The 21,459-nt window shown below is 36.3% G+C and overlaps 1 protein-coding gene across 6 annotated transcripts in view; it reads right to left on the bottom strand.

Annotated features, from left to right (window-relative positions):
* Positions 1 to 21,459, bottom strand: part of RFC3 (replication factor C subunit 3) — a 147,246-nt gene that overhangs the window by 113,257 nt on the left and 12,530 nt on the right. For 2 of the 6 annotated variants that reach the window (XM_054665179.2, XM_016925164.4), the window contains exons 6-8: positions 21,048 to 21,184; positions 20,549 to 20,647; positions 16,677 to 16,746 (exon numbers count right to left, since the gene is read on the bottom strand). In XM_054665179.2, coding sequence (XP_054521154.1) covers positions 16,677 to 16,746; positions 20,549 to 20,647; positions 21,048 to 21,184 — 306 coding nt within the window. Of the gene's footprint in view, positions 1 to 7,006; positions 7,992 to 14,397; positions 15,786 to 16,676; positions 16,747 to 20,548; positions 20,648 to 21,047; positions 21,185 to 21,459 lie in introns of those variants that run through there. The other 4 variants (XM_063792042.1, XM_509625.8, XM_063792043.1 and 1 more) reach the window with 4 other exon arrangements.

Raw genomic sequence — 21,459 nt, 5'->3', positions numbered from 1 at the left:
TTGAACTGCATGGGTCCATTTATATGTAGGTTTTATTTTGCCTCTGCCACCCCTGAGACAGCAAAGCCAACCCCTCCTCCTCAACAGCCCGCTCAACACAAAGACAAAAAGGATGAAGACCTTTATAATGATCCACTTCTACTTAGTAAATATATATTTTTAGATAGTAAATATATTTTTTCTTCCTCAGGACCTTCTTAATAACCTTTTCTTTCCTCTTATCTGACTTTATGGTAAGAATGTAATATATATGACATACAAAATACGTGTTATCTGAGTATTTCTGTTGTTGGTAAGGCTCTGGTCAACATTAGTCTATTAACTTTGGGGGAGTCAAAAGTTCTATGTTGATTTTCAACTGTGACTGGTTGATGCTCCAACCCCCGACATTGTTCAAGGGTCAACTATATTATAAACTAAGGAATCCAATCTTTGTAAAGCAGGAAATGGGGGTAGAGAAAAATTAGTAGATTTTCCCTTGGATGACATGAACAATTCAAAAATCATTTGCATATATCCTTGTGTAACTACAGCAGACGCTTTAATTATGGACCCAATTTATCAACAAAGCATTATGCTCTCAAGCCATAAGAATCAATCTAGTTCATGATGTTAATTTCTCATTCCATGGAGGGTTTTGGCTTGCTTTTCAAAGAAATTCATGCTGAATCAGGCAATTAGTAAATTTAAGTTTTATACCCTTCCAACTGAATTTATTTTGTGAGGAAAAAAATCCAAAAGTAATATTAACTACCACAGAAGAATTGTCTTAGTCATGTTTTCTAATTTTGATCAATGTATATTAAGCTTATTGACTTCTTTTCAAAATTAAAAAAAAGTTGTGACTCATGAGCATCAAGTTTTCAAATCCTTTATTAAAATTACCATGTACAAAACTAACTTAATTCAGTGATGTATTTTAAATATCTGCACTTTGATCATCATTAAAAACAGCATAAAATGAGTTTGTCCTGTAAGTTAACTGTATTTTCAAAACAATACTTATGTTTAGATATACTTTTGCTAATGTTTGTTTTTCTAAGTCAATATATATTGTACTCACTCATTTATGAAACTGACATTTGCAAATTGTTTTGCTATTCTGACAATTTTTCATATAGTAAATATTAATTTTATGAGAACATAATTTATTTCAATCAATTTAAAATCAAAGCCTGATTAAATTTTGATGTTTTGTCAGTGTATCAATTTAAAAAATCATCTTTCATACCTAATCATAACCTGTTGTATGATTTGTTTCATAATGATATATTAAGCTGTATTCCTTCAAAATAGATACATTTTATTATAAATTAAAAATATCCTTTACATCTATAAAGAAATACGCATGCTCAATTTTTCTTGAACCATATAACCCTCTCTTACCTCTCATTTTACACCAATTTTGATAAAAGGGTTGGTTATTAGAAAGTTTATTTTTCTCATCTCCACAATTTAAAAACAAAGAAAAAACTGTGTAAAATAATAGCTAAAACTGGTGAGAAATGGAAAATGCATACCTATGTAAAAAAGATAGCCACTCCACAATTCAAATTAGTAACATAAAGATCAAATTTGATTTTTTAAGAAAATCAAGTTTATGTTTTTTATTTCTATATTTTTAAATATTGACAATTAATAATTGAAAACAATGTGTAAGCTAGCACTATGTAAATCAAAGAAAACAGACAAACGTTAACATGTAATTATTATTCTCAACCCAGCAGCCAGTTGATTGTTGAAACAGAAACCTGAACACATCGTAACTCTAATACTTTTTTGTTTGTTGGTTTGTTTTTTTTTGAGACAGATCTTACTCTTAGTCCAGGCTGGAGTGTGGTGGTGCAATCTCGGCTCACTAAAACCTCTGCCTCCCGGTTCAAGCGATTCTCTTGCCTCAGCCTCCTGAGTAGCTGGGATGACAGACACGCACCACTACTCCCAGCTAATTTTTTGTATTTTTATTAGAAACAGGGCTTCACTACGTTGGCCAGGCTGGTCTCAAACTCCTTACCTCAACTGATCTGCCAGCCTCGGCCTCCTTTGGGATTACAGGCATGAGCCACTGAGCCTGGCCTACTCTAATATTCTTTAGTGGCATCCTTTCTCACTTAAAAAAAAATCACTGCAATTGTCCTACAAGGCTCTATATCAGTGATGGCCTGGAGAAGGGTTATACTAGCTCACAAGAGCTAACTGTTACATTTTCCATTGCTAGCTTGAAATTGGCCATGGTGAGAGTGTTTACACCAGAAAAATTGCAAACACTACAGATCAGGACCTTTTATTATTGATTTTTTTCCCTAGAGAGCCAGCTGCTAAACATTTACCAGAATACCAGTACCCTATATGATCTATCCCACCTCACCTCCATGTTAGCTCAATGTTCTCACCTCATCTTTTGCCACTTTCCCATTTGCCCAACCTATTCCACTGGCATATTCCTTCCTGCTTCAGGTCTTGCATATACTGTTTAGTCTGCCTGGACTATGTAAATTACTGTGTAACACAGTCTATGTAAAACAACAAACCAAAATTCTCCACCTCCACAGCACACATGACATAGAATATTTTATCAGTTTATCTGTCTGTCTGTCTGTCTGTCTATCTATCTATCTATCTATCATCCTGCATTCATCTCTTTGTGATAGGCTGTAAACTCCACAAAGAAAACCTCTATCAATTTTGTCCTGCTGTATCCCCAGTACCTTAAAAAAGCCATGGCAAACAGCAGGTGCTCAATAAATATTTTTCTGAACAAATAAATGGATAGAAGTTGCCCTTAGTGGTCTAAATCTAAATACTGACATTTCTATCTCTTTTTAATAGAAATTACTTGCCATGTTGAGTATGAAGAATTATTGATTTTTAAATGCACAAATAGCTGTTTTGAATGACATCCATGCTTTTGGTTTAAATCTCTTATGCTCATCTGAGTATGCCTAGCCATGAGTCCATCTAGTCTGCCTGTTATGGTTCATTTGACGACAAATACAGGTAGAGAGGAAAGCAACATCCATCTACAAGGGATAAAGGCCAGAGCTTGACAAATGACTGTCAAAATGGAGAGAGGGGTCAACTTACATGCTAAAGGTTTACACCCGGTATCTAGAAGAAAAGTAGTACCCTGACACAAGCAATAAGCTAAGAGAAGTAGCTGGTTTAACAGATGCTGGTGAATTTGTTTTAGATAAACCAAAATTGAAATGGCTGATGGTTATATTAGGAAAAGCACCTCATGTCTGGATGTGGGAATCATCAACACATGTACTCTTTTTGAACTCAAAACTGAGTTGTCTCATGAACAGAAGTAGAAAGGGGGAAGGAGCATGGAAAAGACAGATATTAAGCTGGTCATTGAATAAAGAAAATTAGGTAGAACCCCAGATAATCCCCACTGCTGTAGAACATGGAAAAGAATCAGAAAAGATGACATTGAGAAAGGAACAATGGGAAAGGTCTACTTTGGGCTGGAAGAGATCAAAAGCTCAGTGTGGAACATGTTCAGTTTGAGATGTCTCTGAAGTATCTGTGAACGAACATCAGATAGGTGTTTAGATGCATAAGTGTGAAATTCAGATAAAGTTTGAGCTCATATAAATGGAGTTAACAGTTAATAGATGGTATATGAAGCCTTGGGCATGTATAAGGTCACCCAGGGAGAGAATCTTATGAGCAGCAGAGAGTCGAGAATAAAGCTATATTCCACATTTGATGGCTTGGTAAGAAAAAGCCTGTAAAGTGAGCAGCCAAAGATGTAGGCGAAAAAATACAAGAGAATATTTGTCTCAGGGAAACCATGGAAAAAGGAGATTCAAGAAAGGGCAACACATATTGCTGAGGTCAATTAAAAGTTCACTGGATACAGAGCAAGAATTCACTGGATGGAGATACACACATACATACATCCCTATGTTTTAGACTAAATTGTATTTTTGAAGTTATAAGAAGGAAAACCAGATTAAAATGGATTGCAAACTAAGAAAATGTAGGCAATATGAACAGAAAACACTTCAAAAATGTGTAAAGAGTAGAAAGAGAGGGTGCAAAATGAGGATGTGAGGTATATGAATGATTTTTTTTTTAAAAGAGATACTTGACCATATTTATAAAACAATGAGATGGAATTTCTGCTTCTGGTATGGCTGACAATCTTACAGTAGATAACAACTATAAGCTTTGAACAAACTTATAAAAAGCAACTGCTGGAGGAGGAGGTGAAGCAAGATGGCCAGATAGCACCTCCTAGAGATTATCCCCCTCCCCCACCGCAGGAACACCAAATTACTACCCACACAAGAAAGCACCTTTGTAAGAACAAAAAATCAGATAAGTGATCACAGTACCTGATTTTAACACTGTATTAAAGAAAAAGGCACTGTAGAAGGCAGGAAAGACAGTATTGAATTGCCTACACACCCCTCTCTCATCCTCCATCAGCTGCGGCATGGTGCAGAGAGAATCTGTGTAGGCCAGGCATGGTGGCTCACGCCTGTAATCCCAGCACTTTGGGAGGCTGAGGCAGGTGGATCACCTGAGGTCAGGAGTTCAAGAGAAGCCTGGCCAACATGGTGAAACCCCGTCTCTACTAAAAATACAAAAATTAGCCGGGTGTGGTGGCAGGTGTCTGTAATCCCAGCTACTCGGGAGAGGGAGGCAGGAGAATCGCTTGAACCTAGGAGGCGGAGGCTGCAGTGAGCCAAGATCGCACCACTGCACTTCAGTGCCTAGTCAACAGGGTGAGACTCCATCAAAAAAAAAAAAAGAGAGAGAGAGAGAATCTGTGTGCACTGGACAGTGCTTCCCCATCACAGTGGAGAGCAACACATGACAGAACCCACAGAGGGAGCATTTAGACCAGCCCTAGCCACAGGGGAATTGTCTATCCCAGTGGGCAGAAACTGAGTTCCAGCTAGCACCATCATCACGGGCTAAAGCACTCTGGGGTCCTAAATAAACTTGAATAGCAGTCTGCGCCACAAGACTGCAATTCCTGGGCAAGCTCTGGTGCTGTACCGTGCTTGAGTCAGCCGACTTGGGATACACAAGACCCAGTGAGACACCAGCCAGGGCAGCCAAGGGAGTGCCTGCATCACCCCTCCTCCAATCCCAGGCAGTACAAATTGCAGCTGCAGAAGAGATTCCTTCCCTCCACTTGAGGAGAGGGGAGGGAAGAGTAAAGAGGACTTTGTCTTGCAACTTGGAGACCTGCTCAGCCACAGTAGGACAGCACACTTGGTAGAGTCCTGAGGGCCTCATTCCAGGACCTAGCTCCTGGATGACCTTTGTAGACACACCCTGGGCCAGAAGGGAACCCGCTGCCTTGAAGGGAAGAACCCAGCTCTAGCAGAATTCATAATCTGCTGACTAAAGAGCCCTTGGGCCTTGAAAAACATCAGTTGTACCCAGGCAGTATTTGCTATATGTCTTGGGTGAGACTCAGAGATGTTCTGGCTTCAGTCCTGACATAGCACAGTCCCAGTGGTAGTGGTCATAGGCATGCTTGTATCACCTCTCCCCTAGCTCCAGGCAACTCAGCATGGAGAGACAGAAATTCCATTTGTTTGGAGAAAAGGGAAGAGAACAAGAGTCTCTGCTTAGTAATCTAGGGAATTCTCTTGTATCTTACCCAAGACCACCAAGGCAGTATCTCTATGAGCCTGAAAGAGTCACAGCACTACTGGGGTGCCCCCTAATGCATATATGGCTACAGTAACCAGACTTAGATCACAACACTCAATTCTCTCTGAATACTTGGAATGCCTTCCCAAGAAGGACAGGTATAAACAAGCCCACACTACAATAAATACCTAACTCTTCAGTGTCCATACATCTATGAACATCCACAAGCAGCAGGGTCATCCAGGAAACATGACCTCACCAAACAAACTACATAAGGTATCAGTGACCAATCCAGAAGTGAAAGAGATATGTGACCTTTCAGACAGAGAATTCCAAATAGCTGTTTTGAGGAAGTGCAATGAAATTCAAGATAACATAGAGAAGCAAGTCAGAGTCCTATTAGATAAATGTAACAGAGACATGGAAAAATTTTTAAAAATCAAGCAGAAATTCTGCAGCTGAAAAATTCAATTGGCCTATTAATAAATGCATCAGAGCCCTTTAATAACAGAATTGATCAAAAAGAAGAATTAATGAGCTTGAAGACAGGCTATTTGAAAACATACAGCCAGAGGAGACTAAAGAAAAAAGAATAAAAAAGAATGAAGCATGCCTACAAGATCTAGAAAATATCTTCAAGAGGGCATATCTAAGAGTTACTGGCCTTAAAGAAAAGGTAGAGAGAGATATAGAGGTAGAAAGTTTATTCAAATGGATAGTAACAGAGAACTTCCCAAGCCTAGAGAAAGATGTCAACATTCAAGTTCAAGAAAATTATAGAACACCAAGATTTAACCCAAATAAGACTATCTCAAGGCATCTAATAATCAAACTCCCAAAGGTCATGGATAAAGGATCCTAAAAGCAGCAACAGAAAAGAAACAAACAACATACAATGGGGCTCCAATATGTCTGGCAGCAGATTTCACTATGGAAATCTTACAGGCAGGAAAGAGTGGCATGGCATATTTAAAGTGCTGAAGGAAAATATATTTTATCCTAGACTTATATCCTGTGAAAATATCCTTCAAACATTTAAGGAGAAATATAGACTTTCCCAGATAAACAAAAGCTGAGGAATTTCATCAACATTAAGCCTATCATACAAGTAATGCCAAAGGGATTTCTTCGCTCTGAAAGAAAAGAATGTTAATGAGAAACAAGAAATCATCTGAAGGTACAAGACTCACTGGCAATAGTAAGTACATAGACAAACATAGAATATTATAACACTGTAACTGTGGTGTGTAAACTATCCATATCTTGAATAGAAAGACTAAAAGATGAACCTATCAAAAATAACTACAACAACTTTTCAGAACATAGACAGTATAAGATATAAACAGAAATAACCAAAAGTTAAAAAGCAGAAGCGATGAAGTTAAATTGTAGAATTTTTATTAGTTTTCTGTTAGTTTTTGAAATTAGTGTTAAATTGTCATCAGTTTAAAATAATGAGTTATATTATTTGCAAACCTGATAGTAACCTCAAATAAAAAATCCTACAACAGATACACAAACAAGAAAAAGCAAGATATTGAAACACACCACTGAGAAAATCACGTAAGCAGGCAAGCAAGAAGGAGGGAAGGAAGGCCACAAAACAACCAGAAAACAAATAATAAAACGGTAGTAGAAAAAACAACTGCTGGAGAGAGAAGAACAGCAGAAACTGGAAGGTAGTCAACAATTGGAAGGTGGGCAGAGCACTAGAGTTTTTCATTTTTAGGGCATTTAGCCTGAGGTCAGGCCACAGTCATCACTAACATGGGCAGCTAAAACTCTTATGAAAACTTTACTGTCTTATTGGATTAAAGAACCAGAAGACTAGGGGGCAGCCACTGCTGCTAGAAAATGATAGAGGTAATCCTTTAAAAGAGAGAACAAGAGAGCTTGAACCCTAATTCTGCAAATACGTTCTTCTGTAATCTCTAAAGCCCAGATCATTCATAACCATAATTGTGAACTACTGTTCACAATTACTCAACAAAGAAGTAGAAAAACATGATTAATCATCAAAAGAAAAAGACAATCAACATAGAACAAACCCAACAAGATGGGAAGCTTAACAAGGAAGATGGGCAGCTTCTCTACTGTATTAGGAGAATATAGGTTGCATATAAATATAGATATAGTCAACAGGATGCATACAAATGAGGATATGGTAACATAGGCTGCATATGGATTTGGTTTTGGTAGCTAACAAGAAGGTAAAGTTATTTGCTCCAAATTAAGTTTTGAAAAAGGCATTGTGGAGACTTGATCAGAGAAACATATGTCCGTTGGGCAGTGTTGACAGCCCATTTCTTGGTTGGTAGCTGTGAATTTATTAGAGTGGCACCCATGATCAACTGGATCCAGTTTCTCATCTGCAAAACAAGATCATAATGTCTAGTTCAAAGAGTGTTAGGAGAATTAAACGAGAGAATGCCTGTGAAGAATCTAGCATAGTGCCTCACATAAAGGTACTTAATGTTATTCTAGAGAAACTGTGTCAAGCTCTTTCCATGCCTACAGCTAGTAATTATTTTGCACAGCTGCTCTTCAGGAAGTTGCTTAAGCTTCTGGTGCTGCTATATTAAAGAGAAGGTAACTTCAGTGGGCAATCAGCTAATTAAACAACTGCAAAAGGCGCATAAGCTACTAAGCCACAAAGGTACCATATAGTGTTTGTAAATTGGCATTAGGCTGCAATTTAGATAGGAGCTGAGGTTTGTGGAGACCACTATTTTTGCAAAGCTGCAGAGAGGAAAGTAATTTATTGTAAGTCTTGTACGCTATAATCAAACTGATAGAGAACATCTTGTGATAATGCTCCAAATTTCCATAGAAATTGTAAACAGGAAAAAAAAAACAGGAGCAAATAGCTAGAGAAATCTGTTCATCAATTTGAAAAATATGAGATGACTATGTTTTACTTGGGAACAAGGTACAAAGAAAATTGCTGCCAAGAGTTGAGGTTTTTTTTTGTTTTTTTGTTTTACTTTTTAAGGAATGTGTTTTGTGATTAAGTGCTATAATTTGGAAATAATATTTAATGTACTATTACTCAATTCTGATAAATCTCAGAGTGTAAAACAGCACTTAAAACTACAAGTTTCTGTTGTGATGTATACTGCACAACTACAAATCCCATGAACAAAATTTTAATTTATATGAAACATAAAATCATAGATTTTTAAAGAATGGTATAAAACAGTGATTCACGCATGGAAACCAGGGCCTTAGGTTAGAATCCTAGCTTCAAGACTTATACTGCCACTAACTGTTAATGGGCTTGCCCTCCCACTGTACAACTAAAAAACTGGACAAAATATATAAAGCAACCAATAAGGTCAACTCTACCATCATTCTGGCTTTCTGCCTGGAAGAAAGTGGCTGTGGGGTGGGAAAGAAAAACCTTCCTTCCCACCCTACATTTGGCTGCAGGGTAGGAAGGAAAAACCCAGGTAGAGAACTGTGATAACGGTGAGTTGAGGAAAAGGAGCAGAATTCAGAGAGGCTGAGGTGGCTGCCTATGTTGGGCAGAGATCTGGAAAGAAGGGAGTTACACAGAAAAGCACTCCTACGTAAGAGTTGCCTTGTTATCTTTGGTTGATTACTAACACGCAAGTAGCAGATACAGTCTGGATCCACTGGACAAAGAGGGTTCACATCTTAGGTGGGATGGAGTAGGATGGTGGAAGATTAGATTGTATTACATTACTCAGAATGGCATGCAATTTGAAACTTACAAATTATTTCTGGATTTTTCTTTTTTTTTTTTTTTTCCTGAGACAGGCTCTTGCTCTGTGGCCCAAGCTGGGGTGCAGTGGCACGATCATAGCCCATTGCAGCTTCAACTTCCTAGATTCAAGTAATCCTCCCACGTCAGCCCCACTAGCGGCTGGGCCCACAAGCACATACCACTACACCCAGCTAATTTTCTATTTTGTTTATCATTTGTAGAGACAGGGTCTCAATATGTTGCCCAGATCATCTCGGGCTCCTGGGCTAAGCAACTTTCCCGCCTCAGCCTCCCAAAGTGCTGGAATTACAGGCATGGTCACCGCACCTGGCCACATAATATTTTCAAATTGCAGTTGACCATGGGTAACTAAAACCATGGAGAAAATAAAAACTGCAAGCTGAATAATTTCCAGAGCTCCCACAAGGCTGGAAGATATTTGAGTTCTGGTGACCCAGAATGGTTATACCCCAATGATCTCCAGGACATGCAGTAGAGACCCCAGAAATATCATGCCCCTATTTTAAAGCTAAATTAGGACTCAAGACTACTCCAGGCCTACTCCAACAAAGTTTACAAACAAGCATGAAAAAGAACAAGCTGATAATCAAATACAGTTGACCCTTCAACAATGCAAGAGTTAAGGGCATAGACCCCTATGCAGTCAAAAACCCCTGTATAACTTTTGACTCCCCCAAAATGTAATTACCAATAGTCTATTGTTGACTGAAAGCCTTACCAATAACATAAAGTCAACTCATTTTGTATATGTCTTATATACTGTATTATTACATAAGCTACAGAAAATATTGAGTGATATGGAAGAGAAATTACACCTACAGTACTGTACTGATACTTCAAAATGAATACACTGTCTGAAATTGAGGGCAACCACAGCTTTAGACCTCAATCTGTAAAGGTACTTTAAAGCAATTTAACTTTTTCTTACGTCATGAGTTTTCTCTTGACAGCACTTCCAGCAGCACCAGTAACCTCCGTATCGGTCTCATGGTGTTATTCAAGGCTTATGTTATTGCACTTACACATGGTGAAAGATACTTCAGAATGGCAAGAGATCACTTTTATTGCAATATGCAATTTACTGGAGAGACTAACTGCTCACTCAGAGATATTAGTACCACACGGCATTTTAAATGAATACAACACTTAAGCTCACTGCAATACCAAGAGGAGGTGGCTACAGAAGTATTATGGCAGCATAGTATGTACTGTAATTTTATGCAGTTATGATTTAATACTGCACTCCCCAACCTTTTTAGCACCAGGGACTAGTTTTGTGGAAGACAATTTATCCATGGACCCCAGAAGGCTGGAGGAAGGGGTGGAGGGGGATGAAACTGTTCCATCTCAGATCATCAGGCATTAGAGTCTCATAAGGAGTACACAATCTAGATCCCTCACATGTACAGTTCACAACAGAGTTCCCACTCCTATGAGAATCTAATGCTGCTGCTGATCTGACAGGTGATGGAGCTCAGGTGGTAATAGTCTCTGGTGCTCACTGGTCGCTCACCTCCTGCTATGTGGCCCCAGTTCCTAACAGGCCACAGGGGGCTGAGGACCCCTGAATTTTACATTTGTTTACATTTCTCTTGGCTGTGAATGGCACCATGTATGGTCTGAGTTTGTGAAAGTTTTGATAAATTTTAACTTTTTATAATAGATTTGTATATATTTTATCACAGTAAATGATGAAACAGACTAGTAGCTACACATATTTTAGGCATTTATGATGTACCTTTTTAAAATTTTAAAAGATATTCCTAGGTTATGCATTTTTCCATGAGTGTTTTCAAATTAAGTCTCAAAAAAATTTTCTGTTTATTGAAAAAAAAACTACGTATAAATGGATACACACAGTTCACACTTCTGTAGTTCAAGGATCAACTGTAATTGTCTGCCAAGACAAAGTCCAACAGTTAAAAAAAACACACACAAAAAAAGAATTCAGACACTTGATAATGTAACATGACAATGTAATAATGAAAGAGCCAGAATCCAATCCAAATTAATGCACATACAAAAAGGCAAGAAATCTAACCCACAACCAGGAAAAATATCAGTCAATAGAAACAGATCCAGAAATGACAGATATAATAAGCAGACAGACTTCAGAAGACCTATTATAAATATGTTCAAAAGATTTAAAGAGAAACATAAAAACAATGAGAAATATAAAAAAGCAGCAAATGAAACTGCCAGAGCTGAAAACTTGAAGGAAACTATTCAAACTGTAGGACAGTGAGAAAAAAGCTAGGAAAAAGAGAGACTCTGTGACTTATGCAACACTACCAAATAGCGATGTAATTAGTCTTAGAGGAAGGGGCAGAAAAATATTCAAAATCAGTTTTTCAAAATTTAATAAAATACATAAGCCCATAAATCAAGGACTGCAACAAACCCAAAGTAGTGTAAAGCAAGATAAACACACACACAAATCGCACCAAGACGCATCTTACTCAAACTGTTGGAAACTAGTCATAAAGAGAAGTTGGAAATCTTAAAAGCAGCCATAGTAGCAAAATAAAATTAAAAATATGATGACTACGTATCTCTCTTCAGAAACAATACAACCCAGAAGACAAAATACAGATGGGGAAGAAAAACTGTCAAACTACAGTATTTCATCTGTATTTTGTATTTTGAAACCATCTGTATTTTGTCCATTGAAAATGCTTTCCAAAAGGAATGCAAAACAAAGACATTTTTAAGCCAAAAAACTCTTAAGATAATTCACCAGCAGACCTGCTTCACAAGAAATGATAAACTTTTTCGGGCTTTAAAATAAATGATGCCAGATTGAAATTTGAGTCTACAAAAGCAATGAAGAAATCAATCAGTGGATGGCTACTTCTACTAATGGAAACAGGAAGATATTGGGTGATTTCCCACTACAGTTAAGTACAGAAGTGAACAAAATTGTCAAAAAACAACCAATTCAGTATACTGAAGCTTGATCAAAGTCACACAACAAATTGAAGAATGTCTATTATTTCAAAACTGATCAGCTGCAGGTAAAAATGGCAGCAACATTATGACCCTCTATGCCTGGTGATACAACCATACACCTGTCACTTGGCCAGTAAAAAATGTAGCTTTATAAGTTTAGGGCTGGATGCAGCCAGAGCAGTGGACTTGATTCAAGGTCGGGGCAAGGAAAACTCATTGCTTTGCCGGATAAAAATGGCAGACTTGGTTCAAAAAGGATGGGGAAAACCCATACAATAGCTTTGCTAGCCCTAAGTTGCAGGCCTAGTTCATGGCCATTGACAGACAAATCAGAAATTAAACTGAGAGATCCTAGAAGTGGAAGAACCACAGAGGGGTTAAGCTAAGCTCACACATATAACTGACGGACGGCTAAACTAGAAAATAAAAACCAAGGGGTACTGAGGACTGGTTGCAACCTTGAATGCATTCCTCATTCCACATGTAGTTCAGTTGCCTTGTAGTCTCATGATGTCTAAGTATAAACTCTGTTCACATCATTGGTTGGTCACTAAACTACACAGACAGAAGGATAAAGCCAGGCTAAAATAAAAGCGACTGAGCAGAAACATCAGTGATTGTACAATGCGGTGGAGACAAATTACACAGCTGACATCTAAGCAATCCATGAAATAAAAAAAAGAAAAACCATCAGGAGGAAAAAACGTCAGAAAAACAAAAGAGAATCCTAAGTTGCTAAAATATCTTATCTAAAATGTCAAGTTTTCAGCCAAAAATTACCAGACAGGGAAAAAAGGGAAAAGTGTAACAGTACACAGGAGAAAAAGCAGCCAAAAGAAACTGACTCTGAGTGGAGCCAGATGTTTAACAAATACTGCAAAGCAACTACTACAACTCATAATAATCTGATTCAAGAAACTCAACAAAGCCCAAGTAGGAGAAATATAAAGAAAACTACATGTAGACATATCATACACTACTAAAAGCCAAAGAAAAAAAGAAATACTGAAAACTGCAAAAGAAAATTGGCTCATTATGTAAAAGGAAACAACCTCAAGACTACTGGCTAACTTGTCATCAGAAACAACAGAAACGTGAAGGCAGCAGAATGACATATTCAAAGTGGTGGGGGTTTAAAACACCCAAATCAACCAAGAATCCTATAAATGGTAAACTACATTCCAGAGAAACAAAAACTGAGAAAATTGTTAGCAGACGTACGCTATAAGAAATACTCCTACCATGCAAACACTAATCAAAAGAAAGCTGGAGTGTCTACATAAATATTTTAAAAAGTAGATTTTCACAGCAAGGAATATTACTAGAAATAAAAAAGGGCATTTCATACACATGATCTTAGCCAAAAGACAGAGAAGCAACTGGGCACTTCATAATGATAAAGGAGTCAATATATCAAGATATTATTCAAGTACCTAAGAACGATCTTCAAAATGCTTGAAGTCCAAAAGAACTGAATTAGACAGATGCATAATTATGGAGGGAGATTTCAATATTTCTCTCAGTAAAAGACTAAAAACTAAGAAAGACAGAGGAGGTGTAAAAATATATTTGGAAAATCCCTAAGGACTTGGAAATTGAACAACATAATTCCAAGTAATCCATTGGGTTAAAAAAAAAAAATCACAAGTGAAATCAGAAAAGTTTGAACTAAGTAGAAATGAAAACCTAAAATATCAACATTTGTAGGAGAATGTTAAAAAGCTTAATCAGTACTCAGGATGAAATTTATAACTTTAAATTATATTAGAAAAGAATAGTCTAAAGTTAATTATCTAAATTTCCAAGTACATAACCTAGAAAAATAAGCAGAGGGAAAAAGTAGAAGATAAAAAAGGTAATAAAATATAAATGGACAACAACATAGAAAGTCAGTAAAACCAATACTATAGGAACAACAGGAATTCTTATATTGCTGGTAGAAGTGTAAAGTAATACAACTTTAGGAAAGTTTAGCAACTTTTTAAAAGTTAATGTTTACAATATTGTATGCCCAGTCATTGCACTCTTACGTAGTTACTCAAGACAAATAAAAACCTGTCCACAAAAAGACTTACACGTAAGTATTCACAGCAACTTTATTCATAATAACCAAACCTGGAAACAAACCAAAGATCCATCAGCAAGTGAATAGGCTTTAAAAGTATATACAAAAATATTGAACAATAAACATTAACTAGTGAAACATTCAACAATATGGATGAATCTCAATAATGAGAGAGAATGAAGTATTACACAAGAATGCTTACAATATCTGATTCCATTAAATTCTTGAACTGGCAAAACTCATCTATAATGACAAGATCAGTGATCATCTGAGCCAGGGTAGGGATGAACTGACTGCAAAGGGATATGGAGGGAACTTTTTGGGGTGACGGCATCTATACCTTGATTGGGATCATAGTTTCACTGGTCAAAAATCAAACTGTACCCTTAAAATGGGTATATTTTATTTTATAAATTATACTTCATAGTAAAGGAATTGTTCGGAGTCTGTCACACAAATTTGTCAAGTAAACCCTTTGGTCCATGAACCGAAATATTTAATTAAAAAGGGCAGAGCTAATGACAAAACACAAAACCTGTTCAAAGAGTAATTACTACAGTAACATACCTTTCTCCAGAACTTCATTCTGAATTTTCTTCAAGACTCTCAAGTACTTAAATTAGTGAAAACATGCTTATTTCTTAGTGCCGACCTAATACTAATCTGAACCACTGAAACAAAAGTTGGAAATCTGCAGCCTCAACAGAAATGGTATCTGCAATTTTGTCCATACTAAGAATTGTTTCAGAATGAAATCTTACATTTCCTACAAAAATACAATTATTCATTGAGAGAAACTAGAATTAAATATAATGATGTGTCAAACAATCATGTTACCTGTGGCAGAAAATGGTCATCTGGATAAATGAAAATAATCTTTGCTTTCTAATGTGTAAATCTCCTTTAGCATGTGAGAGATTAGACGGAAGAGAATAGGAGGATCAACAATGAATACTTGAATAACAAATGCTTAAAGTAAATTAAGATCATTTTCTTAGACTCTAAAGTCTCTATGTACAAAACTGCATACTTCAATAGTATAGGAGCAATTATTTAACTCAGAGGATGATTAATAGTTCACAGAGAAGTTATTACCAAAAAAACAAATACGACATGATTAAGTTCAGTTAATTTACCCACAGCTCTTTTAATATAAGCTGTAGGTAAATACTGATACTGAGAAATCTTTGCAAGAATAACTGACAGAAGTCAGAACATCATGCCTTCCAATCCATCCTCCATGAACTTCTTATAAAGTGCCATGAATTTGGCCACAAACGCTTCCAAGTGATAAATGGCTTTGCTACCCAGCTGTAGACGATGCTCATAGTAAGCTGCCATTTGGGCCACCTCCCCTTTCAGTTGTCCATCACAATTATGTAACAGTTCTGAGAGAAGGCCCTAAACAAAAATAATCAGTAATTTAAAAATCATTAATAAAAACAGCTAAGCATGCCTTATTTCTCCCATTCACAAAAAGACTAAAGTTAAACATACTCTCTTTATATATGTGAGATCTTTAATTTTTTTATGTGAATCAACGACCTTCATCCAAAAGCAAAAACTTTGGGTACTTTTTCCATGACATAAAAATGTGGTGGGTATCAACCATATTCTAAATTCCAAATATTTAACTGCACAAAGTGCAAGAATATAAGTGTAAGGATGCTTTCTGCAGCACTATTTATAATAACAATAATAATTTGTAGACAACTTAAAGTTCCACCAATGGAGGTCATATTCGGAAAAGCTATGATACAGTCACACAACAGAAAACCATTCATCCATTAACAGAACAAAGTAAATCTATACATATGGTCATGACACAACATCCATACTAAAATGTAGAAAACTGAGAAGTTTTGTGAAACCACATATATACACGTACTTGTTTCTACGTGAATAGAAAAGAGGTCTGTTAAAAGTGGTTACCTTTGTGAAAACGGAAGGGTGGATCTTCACTTTTTTCTTTGTAGCCCCACCCTCCATTATCATCCCTGCACCTTGGTATTTCCTTTACAGCACTTACAACACTCTGAAATTCTCTTACTTCTTTATTTGTTCTCCTTTTCACACCACTAGAATATAACTTCACTTTAGGCAGGCCCTCCCTTCTTTTCTTCAGCATTCCTCTAATAGTGCCTGGCACACCATAGAGGTTCAGTAAATATGTGCAATTAATGAGCCGGAGAGAAAGAGATGATATCTTGATACTGCAAAAAGCCCTATGATCACACACCCAGCGTCCAAATTTTATAGCTGTAAAAAGTTCAAGATCTGAAATTGGGTTACCTTCATTATTACCTCAGGAGGAATACAATGAGTTAGAAGCTCATACAGCCTTCCACGAACTTCAAGGAGCCTACATAAAACAAAATAATTGGTATTTTGTGAAGAAAATAAGGGGTAATTTTTCCAAATTCCCACTGTATGGTTTTACTTTATGAATTAACAAACAATCCAATACAGAATTAACAACTTTATGAACTAACTTTATGAATTAACAAACAATCCAGGAAGAAATAACAACTGTTTCTTAAATAGTTTATCATACTTAGGATAAACATATGGAGGCTTCTCCTAACTTCAGTTCATTTTTGAAACAGAACATTTTCAGAACTCTTTTAAAATGAGACGTCTATATTCAGGGTTCCTAATTATATCAAAACACCATGAAAATACCAGATAGAAATTGAGACTTCATGAATAGCGCGGGTTGAGCTTATTCACACCATGGAATTTAACAAACTTTAGTGATATGTCAAGTAATACGTTTTTCTTTTCTCCAGACAGATACCTGAAACATCCAGGAAATGGTCATGAAAAGATTAAAAAGTCAATTACGTAGGTGACACAAGATAATATACGCATGAAATATAATATAAAGCCACTGCCTAGATTGCACAGTAAAAAAGCAATGTGGCAGGGATACAGAGCTGTCGCTGTCATAAAAGGCGCGGCACAAAGGTTTACAGGTAAGCACGCAACCAGGCTAAGTGAATAGGAACATTCAAACCTCTGAGTCCTTCATTCTAGGCCCTTCTCATATTCTAGGGAGAGAAAGGGGAAGAGAAGGGAAATGTACATATGACGTTTTAAAACAGAAAAAAAAAAAAAAAAGAGAGAGAGAGAAAGTTCCAAATACACATTCTCAAAGGGAAAAACTTCTGAATTTTTACAGTACAGATATATATATATATATATATATATATATATACACACACACATATACAGTACAGATGTTCCATACTTCAGATAAATCCAGGTAGTGATTTATAAGAATTCTTAAAAAGCAGAAGTCAATCCTAAGACGTCAGGAATATGAAGCCCTGGCACATTAAATCTTAAAAAAAGTGGGGGGGGAAAAAAAAAGAGCTAGCATTTCTGGGGCATCTGCTATGTGTAAGAATTGAAACAAATAATTTAACTCAGTACTTACACTAGCTCATTTATTTCAGATGAAAAAACTAAGGCCCAGATGGTTTAAGTAACTGACAGAACTGACCACAGCAAAGCATGATTTAACACAGATCTTTCTTACTCTAAAGTCCACACCCTTTCCAATGTCTGTGAAAGTATTTAACACCTTAATTCTGTACTAGGTTCACTGCAATACACTATTAATTCCCCACAACAATGATGCTCTTTTACTGAAACAAACCTGAAGTTCAGACAGGTCGGCTTCCATCAAGACTCGTGTATTTGAGCCAGCATTTGAATTCAGGCCTACTCAAAAGCCTGTGATTTCTCTGACATCCCAAGAATAAAACTTGATTATTAAAGCATGAATAATAAAAATAATTTCATATGGTATGAAATTATTTTAATATATGTATATAGCTTACTTCTGAAAAGTTGATTCAGGATGTAGTTACCTACGCAATTGAAGTAACTATACTGTGTGTAGTGCATACATGTTAACATGCATCTTGTGTTAGTCTTAACTTCTAATATTACTGTTTTACAAAATTAACATATTCTACATTTACCATGTCTGTGTCATTATTTCCTAAGAGCTTACAAGTGATTAAGAGTACAAACTCTTCTGTCAGAGAAACATGGGTATCCTAGAACTGTCTCTATTATAATAATGGAATGTACCTGAACAAGGTACTTAATCTCCATAAATGTCAGGGTTTTTTTTTTTTAATCTAAAAAGTTAATATTTTTCTCATAGGTGTGTTATATCAATTAAATAACATGGTGTAAGAGCTGACATAATCATTCATGAAATATTAGCTGCTATTCAAATTAGAAAATTATGACTGTTCTAAGACAGATCAAATGAAAAATCGAGACGACAAATATTCCAGCAAGACAAAGGAGTCAGAAATCAGAAGTAATCATTTGGAATTGTGTAGCCCAGTGATCAGAAAGATACCAGACTTCCAGGATTTCTGGCCAGCCCCAAGGCTTGCTGGAATTGAGCAAAATTTCTTTTTATGTAGCACAATGGAATCAATTCCTACAATTGTTGGTTTAAACAGGAAACAGGAGCACCGCTTCCTGCACAAGTTCATTTATAAGCCGTCAAAATGTGTTAGGAAAACCAGAAGAAGTTTGTAACAGCAGCTAGAAGAATTAAGCAAAGGAATAATCAAGTAGTTTTAAAAAAGCATGTGATAATTATCAAACATTACAACATCAAGTACCTAAATCCCCTAAAAGTAGGTAAGTTATATTATTATCAATTTTTCTTCTTTAATATCAGAACAAAAACAAGAAAGTCATCTTCAGTGTAGAAATATTGTATAAAAGTAAAAGGCACCTAAGACATGCTTTATTTGAATTTTATCTCTTTAAAGGGTGAGGTCTCTTTATTGATAATCAACATTTTACAAAATAAAATGAACATATTTTTCCTAAAGATGAAGTTTCTTTTCTAATGAGACTACTTATAACATTTGGTACTTCTTGGAGAAAACTATCGATTTCTTCAACTAAAATAATTGAATTCTGAGAATTCAAAGCAAACCTTAAATGAAGTACTAAGTACCCACTATGTATGATTCACTATCCACATCCACCAATCTATATGGTAACCAGGGAATACATGTTACAATACCTTTGAAGAATTTCTTTAAAAATCAGAATTCATCAGATGTATCATTAAAAGGAGAAACATGGCATATTCCTCTATTATTTTCATTAGACCAAGTAAGAGTAAGCTCTATTGGCTGCAGTCTATTCAGTCTATAGACTGAACTCAGTTTATTCCGAACCCTAAAATGATCAACTACCCTCTGTAAGGTTCAAAGATCATTTCTCAGTTCAGAAAGCCAACAAGGATATGAGACTGTGCTTTAGCCAAGTCTGAGGAACCTTCTTCATACTCTCCAAAGTTAGTGGGCCTTAACATTGTCATTTTTTATTTGGAGGAAAGCAAACTGTGTTTCTCAATCAAAGCTGCCATAAGTCAAACAACTAGCAGCTGAGGTATTTTCAGAATGGTCAACCTACGAATAATAGACCTACAGAAGTAATGGAAACAATTTTGCAGCAAATGTGTCAAAAAATACTTCCTGAGTAAAAATGGTATATACACAATGCTATCCTTAGTAGAACGCATGGTCATCTATAAGCACAGGGTTTTTTAGTTTTCAAACCATTAATAACTCTTTTGCTCTTCACAACAACTGCAAAAGTACCCTTGGTGAGGCAATAATAATATCTTCAATATACAAATGAAGATACAACTCTAAAATGAAGTTACCTGATCAAGAACACTTAGCTAGGAGTTCAGGACAAGAACTAGAAGTCTGACTTATAGTCTGGTGTCTTTCTAGCACATGATGCATCATCAGTTACAAAGTTTTACATTGTCCTTTACTAGAAAGCTACGCACATTATCTCTAGCTTTGTGTTGTATGTTAATATTAAGTAATCTGAGATCCTAAAAGGAAAATTAAAATTAATATAAATTCCACTTTTACATGATCACATGTAAGCCATGATATTACAGCTTAATAAAAGCCATAATATCACACACCAGCTATTCTGAACCACTAAATTTCTGAAGTTAAATGCTACATTTTCCTTAAAAGGTTAATACATAGATTCAGGATTTAATTATAATTCAAAATGACATTAGCATAAAATAGTTAATATGTGTCCTATGATATCCTGATAATGAAACCTTTACTGTCATCATTTTATACTGGTACCTTTGTGGAGTTTGCTGACTGACAATAGCATTTGCAGTCTCCCTCAGATACACCTCCCAATCTGTCTCAGGGATTTCTTGATCTGCAGTAAAAGGATATCTACATGACAAAAAGAGAACACAAGAAGTTAAACAGAAGTATGCTTATGTCCTTAAACAGGAGTCCCCAACCACTGGTCCGTGCGGTTAGGAACCGGGCTGCACAGCAGGAGTGAGCAGCAGATAGGCCAGCATTATGGCCTGAGTTCCGCCTCCTGTCGGACCAGTGATGTTATTAGCTTCTGATAGGAGCGTGAACCGTATTGTGAACTGCTTATGCAAGGGATCTATGCTTCAAATGAAAATCTAATGCTTAATAATCTGAGGTGGAACAATTTCATCCTGAAACCATCCCCCGCCCCTGCCCAGTCCATGGAAAAATTGTCTTCCACAAAACTGGTCCCTGGTGCCAAAAAGCTTGGGGGCCAAAGTCCTAGAATGTAACTACCCCTTCCACTCACTGTTGCACTCTGCAGGCTTCACACATAAGCAGGGCTTTTCTGAGATTTCTACGAGACTTCTCTGCAATTCTATGAGCCAGTTGTGAAGGAAGGTTCAGACCTTCCTTCTTGCACACAGTAGATAACACGTGGCAAATCTACAAATAAAATTAACAAAAATGGGCAATCCATTAAAAAGCAGATTAAGATTCATTTCTGTTGATATCTTCCTAGACCCTTATAACTGTATTACTCTCAAAATTCTTACAAGTGAAACTTGCACTAAAAGTAACTTACCACTCTGCATCTAACACAATGTTGCATATTATCCCTACTTTGCATGAAATCTCCCAAAATCTATTAAAAGCTGGAAAGATATTTAATGTGAGGAATCATAATTTTTGCTGATGGCTGTTAAGAATGATGGAGAAAA

Source organism: Pan troglodytes, chromosome 14 (assembly GCF_028858775.2).
Source record: "Pan troglodytes isolate AG18354 chromosome 14, NHGRI_mPanTro3-v2.0_pri, whole genome shotgun sequence".
In the NCBI taxonomy this organism is placed as follows: domain Eukaryota; kingdom Metazoa; phylum Chordata; class Mammalia; order Primates; family Hominidae; genus Pan; species Pan troglodytes.
The sequence above is the reverse complement of the archived record's forward strand: the minus strand, read 5'-3'. Positions and strand labels throughout refer to the sequence as shown.